General features: G+C 32.0%; 1 protein-coding gene across 2 annotated transcripts in view; it reads left to right on the forward strand.

The window, feature by feature from the left end:
* Tmem65 (transmembrane protein 65) overlaps positions 1-13,946 on the forward strand; it is a 50,259-nt gene extending 36,313 nt beyond the window's left edge. For both annotated transcript variants that reach the window (XM_026407444.2, XM_077800950.1), the window contains 4 exons: positions 1,155-1,209; positions 2,073-2,115; positions 7,096-7,201; positions 10,497-13,946. In XM_026407444.2, coding sequence (XP_026263229.2) covers positions 1,155-1,209; positions 2,073-2,115; positions 7,096-7,201; positions 10,497-10,607 — 315 coding nt within the window. In that variant the 3' untranslated portion in view covers positions 10,608-13,946. The remainder of the gene's footprint in view (positions 1-1,154; positions 1,210-2,072; positions 2,116-7,095; positions 7,202-10,496) is intronic.
* The last annotated feature ends 1,400 nt before the right edge of the window (positions 13,947-15,346 follow it).

The following is a 15,346-nucleotide window of genomic DNA, read 5'->3' on the forward strand; positions in this document are numbered from 1 at the left end:
TATATGCTGTAGCTGTGAGATGCTTCTCTTCTAGTGTTGCTCCACTTCTTTTACATTCACATATAAAGATATGCATCTTCATTTTTATTTCTGTGCCTGTTTTTTCCTTACTTTTTTGTTTCCTTTTTCAGAAATCTGTTTCTTGGGTGCTTTTAGAAAGCGTGTCATTTTAAGTGCCAGGGAGACTTTTGTATATCAGGCACGTCCATGTCTTAAGGATTATTATTTCAGTTTCTTTTCAGTTTTGTAAACAGTGGATAAATAATGCAATATTTCTATATAATAGAACATTTTTGTATCAACATCATTGAGATTTAAAAAAAAATTTTAAAGAAATTTTCAAATGTCAGTGATTTAAGAGGGCTCTTGAAAATTAAGTCCACCTGTTGCAGGCTTGCTCATACATTAGAACTGTACTAGCACAATAGATCCTAGAATTTCCTCTTTGTTCTGTTTTAAATAGGCCATTAGAGTAGTACAATGTTCTTTATTTCAGTTCTGCTTTAAAGTGAAAGTAAATATATGAGCTTTATTCCCCCCCACCACCAGTGGAACAATAATAGAAATGTAGAAAATATTTAACTGTCTATAAATAAACTCAGTGGAAATGCATTAGGGTCTTATTTTTATTGTTAGGTCTATTATATTAAATGCTGTTACTATTTATGAATGAATCATATACTTTCACTACTTAATGGATAAAGAACTAAATCTTACAAGGATAATTTTACAAACTTCAGTTTCTCTAGGAACTGGTTTAGTCTTTTTAATCTTTCAGTAAATAGCAATAGTAGAGATATATCATTTAGAATTTAATTATGAGAGTTAGTCTTTGTGTTCAAGGAGCTTTAAACCATCTTTTTCTGTGATAGAAAAATAGAAATTCTAGATTTTTAAAATGATGAATTATATCTCTATATGGGCTATTATTTTGTTTTTTAAAAGACTTAATTTTAATAAATAAAATGTTATTTCTACATGAATGAATATATTTAATAATTAAGTGAAATACCTCATAATATGCATATTTCTCCATATTTTGCTGCACTAACATGTTGATTTAACTGTTTTACCCATTTTTATTAATAGTTTGCTATTCTTTTATAGTCACTTTGTTTTAATTTTTAAGATTTTTTTTCTTAATCATTTTTCAGGGAACCCATATCGAGTTATCTATTGGAATTATTTTGGGAATTTCAACGATGGCAGGTATATAATAATAGCAAATGTTATTATTCTACTGGGTATGTATTTTATAGAAGATTTCAGAAGGTTAGGTTTAGAAGATGATAATTTATTTGAAATGAATTTACTAATTGAAATATCTGTTTATCTTCTTAGTCCTAATCGTCTGATTCTTAGTTTTATATATGTAGCACTTTGTTCCAAGAAATTTTAGATATTTCATGTTAATTAATGGGTAACAGTTTTCTGTCATATTGTCTATATTAAAACAAGTTTGTCTGGTAATTCATGGTTACCCTGAGATCTGTTTATCCTTTGTCTCTATTAAATTATTTTCTAGTTGGTTAGAAAAGCAGAAAAGCAGAATACACGATTGAACCCCTTTCCTTGTGCCTCTATTACCACTTTGCTCATGATAGTGAAATTTTGGAAATGGTTCCTTGTTGTTTATTGTGTGAAAAGCATGAAGTCAATGAGTTCCTGACAGTAATGTTTCTTTTCCTTGACTCCCTTGAATTCAGAGCTGTATGTATGGCTTTAGTCTTTAACTTCCAATTATGTGAATATGAAATATACATTGTATGAAAGATAAAATTATAAAATATTATGTATGTGTTTTGGCATTGAAACCAAAACAGAAACTGGCTGCTTTTACAGAAAAAAGAAACTTATTACTATATAGAGGTAGAATATTATAATTTCAGAATCATACTCTATTTTGAACTCTTGAGATTGAAAGCTTTACAATGAGTTTCTAAATATATAGTTTTTAATAGTTAATGTAATTACCCTCCTAGACCAGTGCTCTGTGGGTCACATATTGATATATTATCATAATTTTTCTGACTTTTATGTAACAATTTACATGTCATTTTTCAAATTTTTAGCTGCTGCTTTGGGAAATCTTGTGTCTGATTTAGCTGGACTTGGGTAGGTCCATTTATTTATTCATTTGTGTCCTTATATTCTTTCTTTGTTCCATTTTCCTTTAATTGAGAAGCATTTAAAATAAGTTTTCTTTGTGTCTTAGAACTAAATTTCTTAGTTGAATATTCTTTTTTCTTAAATTTTTTATTCTAATTTGTTATATATGGCAGCAGAAAACATTTCAATTCATATTACACATATCTCAGGTTATACACAAAGTTTAGTCACACTATATGTCTTCATGCATGTACTTAGAGTAATGTATATGTCTTCATACACGTACTTAGAGTAATGATGTCCATCTCATTCCATGTGTCTTTCCTACCCCCATGCTCCTTTCCTTCCCCTCCCACCCCTTTGCCCTATCTAGAGTTGGTTAATCCTCCATGCTCCTCCTCCCAACCCCACTATGAATAATCCTCCTTATATCAGAGAAAACATTTGGCATTTGTTTTTTGGGGTTTGGCTAACTTCACTTAGCGTTATATTCTCTAACTCCATCCATTTACCTGCAAATGCCATGATTTTATTCTCTTTTATTGCTAAGTAATATTCCATTGTGTATATATGCCACATTTTCTTTATCCATTCATCTACTGAAGCGCATCTAGGTTGGTTCCACAGTTTAGCTATTGTGAATTGTGCTGCTATAAACATTAATGTGGCTGTGTCCCTGTAGTATGCTATTTTTAAGTCCTTTGGGTATAGACTGAGGAGTGGGATAGCTGGGTCAAAAGGTGGTTCCATTTCCAGTTTTCCAAGTAATCTCCATACTGCTTTCCATATTGGCTGCACCAATTTGCAGTCCCACCAGCAGTGTATGAGTGTGCCTTTTTCCCAACACTTGTTGTTTGTGTTCTTTTTTTTTTTTTTCTTTTTTTAATTTTTATTGGTTGTTCACAACATTACAAAGCTCTTGATTGTTTGTGTTCTTAATAGCTGCCATTCTGACTAAAGTCAGATGAAATCTTAAAAGAGTAGTTTTGATTTGCATTTCTCTAATTGCTAGAGATGTTGAACATTTTTTTCATATATATATGTTGACTGATTGTATATCACCTTCTGAGAAGTATTTGTTCGTTCTGTGGCCCATTTATTGATTGGGTTATTTGCTTTTTTTTTTTTTTTGGTGCTAAGATTTTTGAGTTCTTTATATACCATAGAAATTAATGCTCTATCTGATGTGTGAGGGGTAAAAATGTGCTCTCAAGATGTAGGCTGTCTCTTCACCTGATTGATTGTTTCTTTTGCTAAGAAGAAGCTTTTTAGTTTGAATCCATCTCATTTATTGATTCTTGATTTTAATTCTTGTGCTATAAGAGTCTTATTAAGGAAGCCAGGGCCTGAACCAACATTATGGAGATTTAGGCCTACTTTTTCTTCTAATAGGCACAGGGTCTCTGGTTTAATTCCTAGGTTCTTGATCCACTTTGAGTTGAGTTTTTTGCATGGTGAGAGATAGGGGTTTAATTTTCATTTTGTTGCATATGGATTTCCAGTTTTCCCAGCACCATTTGTTGAAGAGGCTGTCCTTTCTCCAGTGTATGTTTTTGTCACCTTTGTCTAATATAAGATAACTGTAATTATGTGGGTTAGTCTCTGTGTAGTCTATTCTGTACCATTGGTTTACAAGTCTATTTTGGTGCTAATACCATGCTATTTTTGTTACTATTGCTCTGTAGTATAGTTTAAGATCCAATATAGTGATACCATCTGCTACAATCTTCTTGCTAAGGATTGCTTTAGTTATTCTGGGTCTCTTATTTTTTCCAAATGAATTTCATGACTGCTTTTTCTATTTCCATGAGGAATGTCATTGGGATTTTGATCAGAATTGCATTAAATCTGTATAGTGCTTTTGGTAGTTTTGTCATTCTGACAATATTAATTCTGCCTATCCAAGAACAAGGTAGATCTTTCCATCTTCTAAGATCTTTATTAATTTCTTTCTTTAGCATTCTGTAGTTTTTGTTGTAGAGGTCTTTCACCTCTTTTGTTAGGTTGATTTTTCAAGCTTTTTTTTTTCTATTGTAAATGGGGTAGTTTTCCTCATTTCCCTTTCAGAAGATTTGTCACGGATACACAAAAATGCCTTTGATTTATGGTTGTTAATTTTGTACCCTGTTACTTTGCTGAATTCATTTACTGGTTCTAGAAGTTTTCTGGTGAAGTTTTTGGGTGTTCTAGTTATAGAATCATATCGTTAGCAAATGGTGCTAATTTCAGTTGTTCTTTTCCTGTCTATACTCCTTTAATTTCTTTCATCTAATTGTTCTGGCCAGAGTTTCAAGAACTATGTTAAATAGAAATGGTAAAAGAGGGCATCCCTGTATTGATCCAGTTTTTATGGGGAATGCTTTCAATTTTTCTCCATTTAGTGTGATGTTGGCCTGGGGCTTAGCACAGATAGCTTTTACAGTGTTGAGATATGTTCCTGTTATCCCTAATTTTTCTAGTGTTTTGAAGAGGAATGGGTAGTGTATTTTGTCAAGTGCTTTTTCTGCATGTATTGAAATGATCATATGATTCTTATCTTTAAGTTTATTGATGTGATGAATTATATTTATTGATTTCTGTATGTTGAACTAATTGAATATTCTTATGTCAAGAACATTAAATATTTGTGTGCATCATTTATAGGTGACTGGGTTATACTTCAATCATGTAGAATTAATGTTTCTGGGGATGGGGCCCTGGCTTTCTGATACATGCCAATATTTATACTAAAATTAGAATAATGTAAGCAAAATGGAATTTTTCATTCACTGAAGATACATTTTGTAGACATCTCTAAAGGGTAAGACAGGTTTAAAAGCAAAAACTTTCATCATTATTCCATTCCAACACTGAACCATGAATCCCAAAGATAAAAGATCTGGCCCAAATTTGAGGATACTGACTAAGCTTGTTTGCTAGAAATTGGAACTTGGAAAGGAAATAATGGCCAGAACATGTTTGTATGTGTATATATATATATACAGAGTTTGCATGTATGCATGACTGAAGTATAACCTAGGCACCTATATTTGACACAACCCAATGTTTAATACAGTTGCCATCCCAGAGGCTCAGGAGGATCATGACTTCAAAGCTAACCTGAGCTACTTAGTGAGGCCCTAAGCAACTTAGCAAGACCTTGTCTCAAAAAATAAAAAATGAGGTTGGGTTATAATTAGTTGGATAAAGTACCTCTGGGTTCAATACCTGGTACAAACAAAAACACACAAAAAATAAACTATTGCCTTAGAAATATTCAATTAGAAAATTTAGTTCTAGAACACCAAGTGTGTATGTGTGTGTGTGTGTGTGTGTGTGTGTGTGTATGTATAAACATTTATACATATTTTATGCATTTAAGTACAATATATACATACTTTGTTATGATAAACATGTGTTTTTCTACTAAGCCATGCCCTCAGCCCTCAAATTGGGGCCATTTTGTTCTCTGTTTCATGTGGCAGGAATGATGAAACAAACTTCGGATGGCTACTTGGAAAAGGGCAGCTTTTTCTCTTTCAAGTATCAAATGGCCTGGGCTGCTTTCTACATTTGGGAACCCTAAGAAATTGGCATTAATTATTATGATAAACATCTTGCTCTGTCTTTGATTTTCTGCCTTCCTTTGTTGGCTAATTTGAGTGTCCTTTTTTTTTTAATACCTTAATTTAATTTATTTATTTATATGTGGTGCTGAGGATTGAACGCAGGGTCTCACACATGCTAGGCAAGTGCTGTACCACTGAGCCATAACCCCAACCCCTTGAGCGACCTTTTTATTTTTTTGTAGTTGGACACAATTCCTTTATTTATTTATATGTGGTGCTGAGCATCAAACCCAGGGCCTCACACATGCTTAGTGCTCGTGCTCTACCACTAAGCCACCACCCCAGCCCCCTTTTTATGTTTTGAGATTTGGATATGGGTGTAGTAGAAGTCTACTTCACCCTATAATCTAGGCAAAGGTAGTTTTATAAGTGGTCTAACCTTCTGTATTAAGGCTTTTGTAGAACAGTTTGGGGCCAAAACTACTGTTAAAAATGAAATTACTTTAAGACCATGATCAGAATTTCTATTCCTGGAATTTATGACATAAATCTATCATGATATCACCCCTTAAATGTTCCATTTTCCAGTTTCCAAGTTTAAGGTTAATAATGATAATGTTATCACTTAGTAGCTTTTTGATATATTTAGTAGATCCAAATGATCTGGTAGATTTTATATTCATTTGATTTTAGATTGTTATCATAAAAGTTTTTTTTTAAATTGGAGATGAATCTTTTACTAGGATTCTTTATATTTAAGCACTGTTTCCCTTCTGTCTTATTTTTACTGCCACTAAATAACAGATCTACATTTTATGGGTTCTTAGGTGCATAGTTTTTAAAAATTTAACATATCTGACTGATACCAGGATCCATTTTATGATTGATGGTATGCATAGCCTAATTGGCAAACTTTTTATTTGAAGTTCAAAAACTTATATCTTTAAAATTATATCTTTTAAGTGATAGCAACTTAGAATTGATAAAACACTTGAGGTTAGCCTGAATATTCTAGGCTGCCTGTCTTAGTATACAAATATGATGAATTTAGAAAACCTTTTTGTTTCTGATAATAGTTATTAATTTATACTAATTAAGGTACTTTGCTTTGATTTTTGGAACAAGTACAGAAATTGTAATTATTTGTAAAAAAAATTTATGTATCTTGAATAGGTCTTTTTAAGATAATGATGGAGAATAATTGCTTTGAGTCAGTTTACCTATGAAACATGTTAATATGAAAATATTCCTAAACTGGGTATATTTATATATGCTAAAAATAAAAGTTGCAAGAACCGTTTTGCCATTTCTGTAGTGCCAGGTACACATGTAAAATTATCTTGTTTCTCTTTGCAATAATTATTGTTTTATTATATGAGGACACTTGCATGTCTTTTTAAAAACTCATTTTCTGTTCTCTTATCTTGTTTTTTTAAAGACTTGCAGGCTATGTTGAAGCTTTGGCTTCCAGGTTAGGCCTGTCAATTCCTGACCTCACACCAAAGCAAGTTGACATGTGGCAAACACGTGTTAGTACACATTTGGTAAGTAATTTATATGATCTATGACAATGAATTTGGGTAGACAAAGAATGACACTAAGTTTAGTATCTTGAAAACTCTGAGACTAAAATTGATTTCGGTAAAGTCAGTTAACAAAAATTATACAGGCTTGGAAGTCTTTATAAAAATAAGTATTTATGTATTGGCTCCTTATTTTTTATAAGTAGACTTGATTTTTTTAAAAAAATCTTTATACAATTCAGTTAATCCTAAGGAGTAGTATCTGTTATGTGCCAGAGATTGGAGAATGTAAAATGAATAATTAACTATAGTTATCCTTAAGACACTCATTTAGGTAGAAAGGCATGCAGAAAAATTATCATTTAGTATGACATATGCAGTAATAGAATTATGCACAAGGTATAACAATAGCACAAGAAGGAGAAATAACATTTTTGGGGGGATTGTTTTTTGGTAGGGAGATTTCTTGGTAATTCTTGATTTTAAGCTATTTTTGAGTTATCAATGAGACATTTACTAGATAAAACAGTTGAGTTCTGAGTATAATGTCTAGCAAATAAAAGGTATGATAAAGAAAAAGGGAATATTCAGAGAAATACAGAAAATTAGGAATTTTGTGACTGTACTATGTAGTAGTTGCGGATAGAGTTGTATTCAAAAACAGCACTGGAGAAGTAAGCATGAACCAGACAGGAAAGGCACAGTATATGCCCTGCTAAGGAGCTTATACCTCACACAACAAGGTGATAGTCAGCCAGTGAAGATTTAACTGGTAGCATCCAACTTCCTTCATATTTAAGTCAAGAAAAGGAGGAAGAGCAGATGGGAAGGGAAGATGAAGAATTCTGCTTTTGACCTATTGAGTATAAGATGCTAGCAGGATATTCAAATGGTGATACTTATTAGGGTTAGGGTTAAAGGTAAGAGATAGAGAGGTGTGAATTAGAGATGATAGGTGTCATCATCGCACTCACTTAGCAAATATTTATTGTTCACCTACTATGCACCAGGTACAGATCTCGGAGTTTTGAATACATCAGTTAATAAGAGTTTTTCTTTCTTTTTTTCTTTCTTTCTGGTAGATCTTGTGTTCCAGCAAAAGAGGAGACAAGACAATAAAAAGACATGATAATTTTTTTAGAAATTCATAAACATAATGAGAATTAAAAACAAAAGTATTGGGAGTGCTACAATAGAGTCAGATTAGAGTATTAAATAGGAAAGTCATGGAGACCCACTGAAAAGTTAGGTGAGAGTTAAAACCTTGAGAAATAGTAAGATTTTATAGGCCAGTGGTTGTCAAAGGATGGTGCCAAGATCTATAAGATCAACTTTATGTGGGAACTTGTTAGAAATGCAAACTCTCAGGCTCCTATTTATGCCTATGTATTCATATATAAAAAATTACCATGAATTTGGCAGCTTATAACAACACGTATTTACTACCTTTCACTTTCTTGGGTCAGGAGATCAGGCATAGCTCAGCTGGGTCCCCTATAAGGCTGCAGTCATTGTGCAGCCAGGACTTGGTTGTTGCCTGGAGGCTCAGCTGGAAATGATGCACTTTCAAGTTCTCACAGTTCTTTGGCAAAATTGATTTCCTTGTGCTGTAAAGGTCCCAACTTCTGGCTGTCTTTTGGCCAGAGGACAGCCACGTCTCCTAGAGTCCCGTGGCCTATGGCCCTCTCCATAGACCCTTTCACAGCATTGCAGCTGTCTTCTTCAGAATCAGCAAGGGGGAGAGAAATGAGTCTGCTGGCAGGAGGGAGTCTTATAACCTAATATAGACTCTAAAGATATATCAGTGAATACAGATGTTGAAGTCAAATAAGAATTAAGGATTAAACTTTTAAATTTTGTCTTTCTAAAACTTTGAAGGAGTTATACCTTTTAAAATTTTGAAATAATGAAAATGACAGATTTGACTATTAATATAAAGCATGGGCATACAACTATTACCACCACCACCACCAATTAAAAAAACCCAAAATAGCAAAAGTTGAAAAAATGTTACACAAGCTCTTGTTGAAATAATGTCTACTATTAAAATTTATTAGAAAAATATAGGCTCTAATAGAAAAAGATATTTTATTCAGGACTGTAGATTATGAAAATATCATAACATCTATAGTGTTTGACAGGACATATTTTGTCTTCCTTTGTATACCTAATGGAAGTTTCTGGAAAAGAAAGACAGACTACCTCTGGCCAGGCCCCAATCTCCTTGGTATACCCAGGATGGAGTCTGACACAGAGTAGATTTTCAATGCTTGTATGGAGAACTCAAACTTAATTGAAAAATGTTTAAACTTGACAGTCATCATAGAAATGTAAATTTTAAAAATGATATATGGAAGCAAACAACTTAAAATTTTCATAATGTAGGTGAGATTGCAGAAAATTTATGTATATATAAACATACACATATAATGAAATTGATATATATATATATACTGAATGTATATGTAGTTTTGTCCAGGGTAGACAGCATGACTGTAGCCTTGAAGATGCACAAATGTTCATATTTGATTTTTAAATGAATTGTTGGGAAGAAGTAAAAACAGACATATTTATTGCTGATCACTTGTAATGGTGAAAAACAGTTTAAAGAATTTTTTATGGGAAGGAAAGCTTTAAGGAGATTATAGACCATCAATTAAGTGGCATTTAGAAATCTGCATATTAAATGTATGTAACAGTTTGGAAAGTTTATTGTTACAGGGGTTGCTCTAGAGTGTGAAGTGAAGCAGAGAATAAAGCAATGTTTACATAATTATTTTTTCTATAAGTAATTGTGTATACATGGGAATAAATGTAGAAAAGAAATATATACAAGATACAGCAAATCCAAATATTTTGAGAGTAGTTGTTACAAGTTTTTTTCCTACCTTCCTATTTTCTGACCTTTATATGTACAATTTTTAAAAAGTGTTGTCAGTGTGAATATTTCTTTGATGATGTTTTTAAGATGATTAAGATGATTTTCCTGGTTACTTTGAACTTTGTTTTTAAATTTTTATTTATTTATTTATTTATTTATGCACATATTTATTTGCTGTGCTGGGATTGAATCCAGGACCTGGTGCATGATAGGGCAACATTCTACCAGAGCCACATTTCCAGCCCTGCTTCAAACTTTAAATTGACCTGTTCTGGGATATTTTTGTAGCTTTTTAAAAATATTTAAATTACTATGATCAACTGATCAAGTTAAATATTTTAGTACATGGTAATTGTCTATTGTAATAGATACTTAAGCAAGAATACCCCTTTCAGGGATATAGTAACTTTCAAATGTTCTTTTGTGTTTCCTTAGGGCAAAGCTGTTGGGGTGACTATTGGCTGCATTCTAGGAATGTTTCCTTTGTTTTTCTTTGGAGGAGGTGAAGACAATGAAAAACTGGAAATGGAAAATTCATCCTCTTAGAGTACCTATAAAAAGATGTAAACTAATGTACCTCAGTTATTAAATATATGCTGTCACAACATTTAGGAATTAAGACAGTAACAGTGTATAGATATGGGATCAAATAATTCAGCATGTGTTATGGAAAACACTAACTTATTGTGGCTTGGTCTTCTTAAGACATCTTTTTAAAAGAAACTCTTTAGTATCATTTTGTGTAAATTGTTGAGATGCTTTTTTTTCATCAATGGCTGTCAACAATTTTATCTTTTCCTTCTCTTTCTTTGTATATCAAAATATTATTTAAGTCTCAGTTGTTGATGTACTGTACTGACTTGGGGTTTGCTTATTTGTTGCTTAACATGTATACATGCATGAAAGCATTTTTTTTTTTTTTTTGCGCTGTTGTTTCTTGATAGTTGCACTTCAACCTAAGGGTATTTTCCAAAATTATTTAAGATGTTTAATATCAGTTAAAAATTTTTTTACTCTTTTTGGCAACATCAATTTTGTACTCTTTCACAGTAAACATTTACAATATATAATTTCAGTCATTTTCTTAACTCTCACATCTATTCAAAATAAATACAGGTTTTAAGTATATATTATTCATTTTAATTTTCTGACCATACTGTCTTAAGAGCCAGGGGTTAAACAGAGCAATTACAGTCTCCCTCTTTAAAAAAACATAGATGCTAACAAGTGTACTTATTTATGTTTTTTTTTTACCTTTAATTTCCTTATTGTGAATAATTACGTCACAGGTTCAGACTCTTTAGGGGCAGAAAATTATTATTTTACAGTCTTTTAAATTAGAGATTGTGGAATCAGGTGAACTAAGGAATTTGACATGATACTTGGAAATTAAGGAGCTAAAATTTCTTTTTTTTTAGAGAAGTAGAAAATAGAAAAGTTTGTGGTATAAGTGTGAAGTTTATGTTTGGAAGTTTAATGAGATACAAATTATTGCTTAGGAAGAATTTCCATCCCCCACAAAGTAGTATCTTCTCATCTGAATACCCCATCCTTATAATCCTAACCTTGTTATATTTTGTGTAGTGAATTTTATTTCTGGATAATTTCTTTTGAAGTGAAAACTGAATATTTTATATTTTGTTTTTGTTATATAGTCTAGTCAAGTTACATGAGGTAAAATCCTTTCTCCCATTTTTAATGTTTCTTTTTCTTTTGTGGCATTTAAAGCATATACTTGGTTAAAATCGCTTATTTTCACTCATATATCTGACCTAAGTATACCTGTGTCTGAATCCTAAATTTTAATTTTTGAACTGTTAAATTTTTTAGCATATAGCTTGTTACTTGTGCTAAAAATTACTCTTATTTGTAACAGAATAATTAAATACATCATGGAAGAAAAAAATTAAAATTTACTATTCTGGTTTTGAAATTATGTTGCTAAATAGATGCAAAAGACAAACTTGTAGGATGGCTATATTTAGGAATCTTATTTTGAAGTTTCATTTGCACATAATTACTTTGAGCTCTCATTTTCAGGGAGATTTTTTTTCCACCAGAAAATTTGTCATAAATTCTCTTCTCTGTACTTCACAGTAATTTAGTGCTAATGTCTATTAATCATAGATTTTGAGGGAAGAAGGAAAATATGTAACATAAAAATAAATATATAAAATTCTTAGGCCAAGTAACATGACATTCTCATTTGATCAAATTCAGATTTTACAACATGATATCTTGAAGAGAATTATCTTAAGGATATAATATTGTATCTCACATAGACACCAAAAATAATTTTTTTTAAATTTTAGTTTGCTAGGATTAGAGTGCTTATTTAATTTTTTTGATAAACATATAAGTGCTTTTGTCCCTAAATTATATATTGATTGCTGTCCTGTTTTTTTTTTTAAGTATTTTATTACGGTACTTGGCTTTTCTTTTTATTAATCAAATCTCATCTCCAGAAAATTGACCTATAAGTTTAGAAAGGGCTTTTTTTGTAACTGGGGATTGAAGTGGGCACTTGGCCCTGAGCCACATCCCCAGCCCTATTTTGTATGTTATTTCAAGACAAGGTCTCACTGAGTTTCTTAGCACCTTGCTTTTGCTGAAGCTGGCTTTGAACTTTCAGTCCTTCTGCCTCATCCTCCCGAGCCATTAGGATTACAGATGTGCACCACCGCGCTCAGTTTAGAAAGGACTTTTGATTATTGATTTCCTTTTTTTTGCTCTTGAAAATAATCCAGCCCTGTCATTAATTTAGTTAATAATAGAATCTCTAAATTGAATTGAAAATTAAAATCCAAAATTATTTAAGTGATCAAAACATGGAATATAACCTTCACATTTTAAGATGTTTTAATTTATAGTCACAATAAAAGTTTGAATCATTCAGGTAAATGATTTTCAAAAAATGAAACCCTTTTGACGTAACTGAAGGTATACATTTTTTTTCAAGGTCTTATTCTGCTTTAAGGCAGTGCTTTGCACAAAGTGATTTCTGAGAAATGGTTCTCTTTAAAGTAATAACTCCATGTGATCCTTATTTTGTTACTTGCCACAAAGAATCCTATTTCAGATTGAAACTGGAACTCTTTGTTTCTCATGTGTTAACTGTTTCACTATTAGGAACACTAGAGCTGTGGTTATTGCAACATGACCTGCTTCAGTATTGTCTGCTTGAAATTCATGTTGTCCCTGTATTATGATTTATTGACTTGTTGATGCATGTAAACTGAGTGCATTTTGTTGCACTGTATGTTAAATGGTGACCAATGTTTTTACAAAGGAATTGAACAAAAAAATATCTTTTAAGAAATTTGGAATGTGGTTTGATTTTAAAATTTGATTTTCTTTCTAATCTTAGAGAGCCTTGGTTATTCTGTCACTAAAGGGAATTGATTAATAAATGCAGATTTGTTACAAGGTGGGAATAACATCACTGAGACAGTAAATGGAACTGCTGATGACCACCTCTGATATCCACAATTGACATTATCTCCTTACAGAGTATAAGAGAAGAGTGATCCCATAAAAAAGTTGCAAAAGAGGTTGGATAAATCACACTGTTTGGGTGTTTACTGCAGAGATATCCAAACCATTTATTTAATAATGCCTGGTTTATTTTATTCTTTTTCTCTAGAAGGTAAATTTTGAAGACAATGGAAGTTTACACTTTACATCAAAAGATCATATAAACTACTTGGAAGTAAACCTGATTAATTTAAAATTATTTTTCTTCAGTGCTGAGGATTATACTGTGGGCCTCTCTCATGTAGGCAAGCACTCTTATCACTGAGCTACACCTCCAGCCCCCTCATTTTAAAATTACATATTCTTCCCATCTGAAAACAGTATATTAAAGGTAATACAACTTTTTTCTTAGTGGCTTGTCATCTTCTTCACGGATGTAATTATTGTGCTGTAATGTACCTTGGGAATCTAGTTTTTGTGTTTTTCCATCTTTCCTGCTTTTTTTTTCCCTCTTGCTTTTGGCAGCTGTTTTATTTCTCCAGTCTGCTTCTTTTTCAGTTGCATGACCTTAGAAAGTAGATAGCAGTCTTAACCATAAATTAATTGGGAAGTATTAGAAAATAGGCTATGGAACCTATGTGGGATAGTGGTAATGATATTAACAACAGTATGAGCTCCCTTTTATTAAATACTTATCTGTTGCTGTATACTTAAGTATACTTAAATATTTCACATTTAGTCACCATAACAACAACATTGTTGGTGCTATTACTATCCCTATATTATAATGAGTACATGAGGCATAGCGAGGTTATTTTCCTAATGATGTCACTATTACAAGCAGATTGGAATTCAGCTTTGTCTATGTGTAAAGTCTGCGTTCTTAACTACTATATTAAAGGGATGTCTGTTTCAAGGACTTTATCAGATACATTCTCTGTTTAGGTTTCTTATTGTCTCCATATTCAAGGGTCATCTTCTCGTTGATGACCTAGGGAAATTGTATTTATAATCTCAAGATTCCTTTAGCAGGTTCTGTGATTTTGAATGCATACTGTATGTTAGGAATAGCCCAAGGCACTAATATCTCTACCATCATGAAATTGGTTTTATGGAATGCGTTGGAAGGGCAAGAGGACAAAGAAAAGCAAATATACACTTAGGTATTTTCTTTTTGTCAGATAATGGGGAGTTCTATGGCGATGCATGAAACAAAGTGGGTAGAGGGTGGCAGTGGTCATAACTGGGAGTGGTCAGGGAAAGCCTGAAAAAAGTAAGAACATAAATGATACAGATACCTGTGGAGAGAAGGAATCCTGCTAAGTTCTATAAGACTGGTATTAAGAAAATATCATACATATGAATATATTTCACTTTGGAATGCTTTGTTAAATGTTTACTTGTTTGTTTCTTATTGCTAATGTCTGAATTAAGTCCAAAGATTAATACTTAAATGTTAAGATGAATACTTGTTGGATATTTACTGATAGCAGAAGAAAATAGTCCAGAAGCTTGAAGAAGTGACATTGAAATTCAAAAAGTCAGTGGATATTCATCAGCAAAATCCAGAGGGTTCGTTTTGTGAAACCCAACAGACCATTTGTTTTTACCAAAGCAATAAATGCTTTTGGTGTGTGAGTTCTAACTAACACTGAAATTAGTTTTTTCTTCTCTAACTTTTGGAAATGGAGTAGTAATTCAGAGATATGTACCATTTTAGTTTTGAAGTGTCAGAATTTGGGATGCCCTGATTTTCCAGTCTGGCTCACAATTATATGAAACACATGGTGTTTTGAACTGATATTCAAATG

This window comes from Urocitellus parryii, chromosome 7 (assembly GCF_045843805.1).
Source record: "Urocitellus parryii isolate mUroPar1 chromosome 7, mUroPar1.hap1, whole genome shotgun sequence".
Classification (NCBI taxonomy): Eukaryota; Metazoa; Chordata; class Mammalia; order Rodentia; family Sciuridae; genus Urocitellus; species Urocitellus parryii.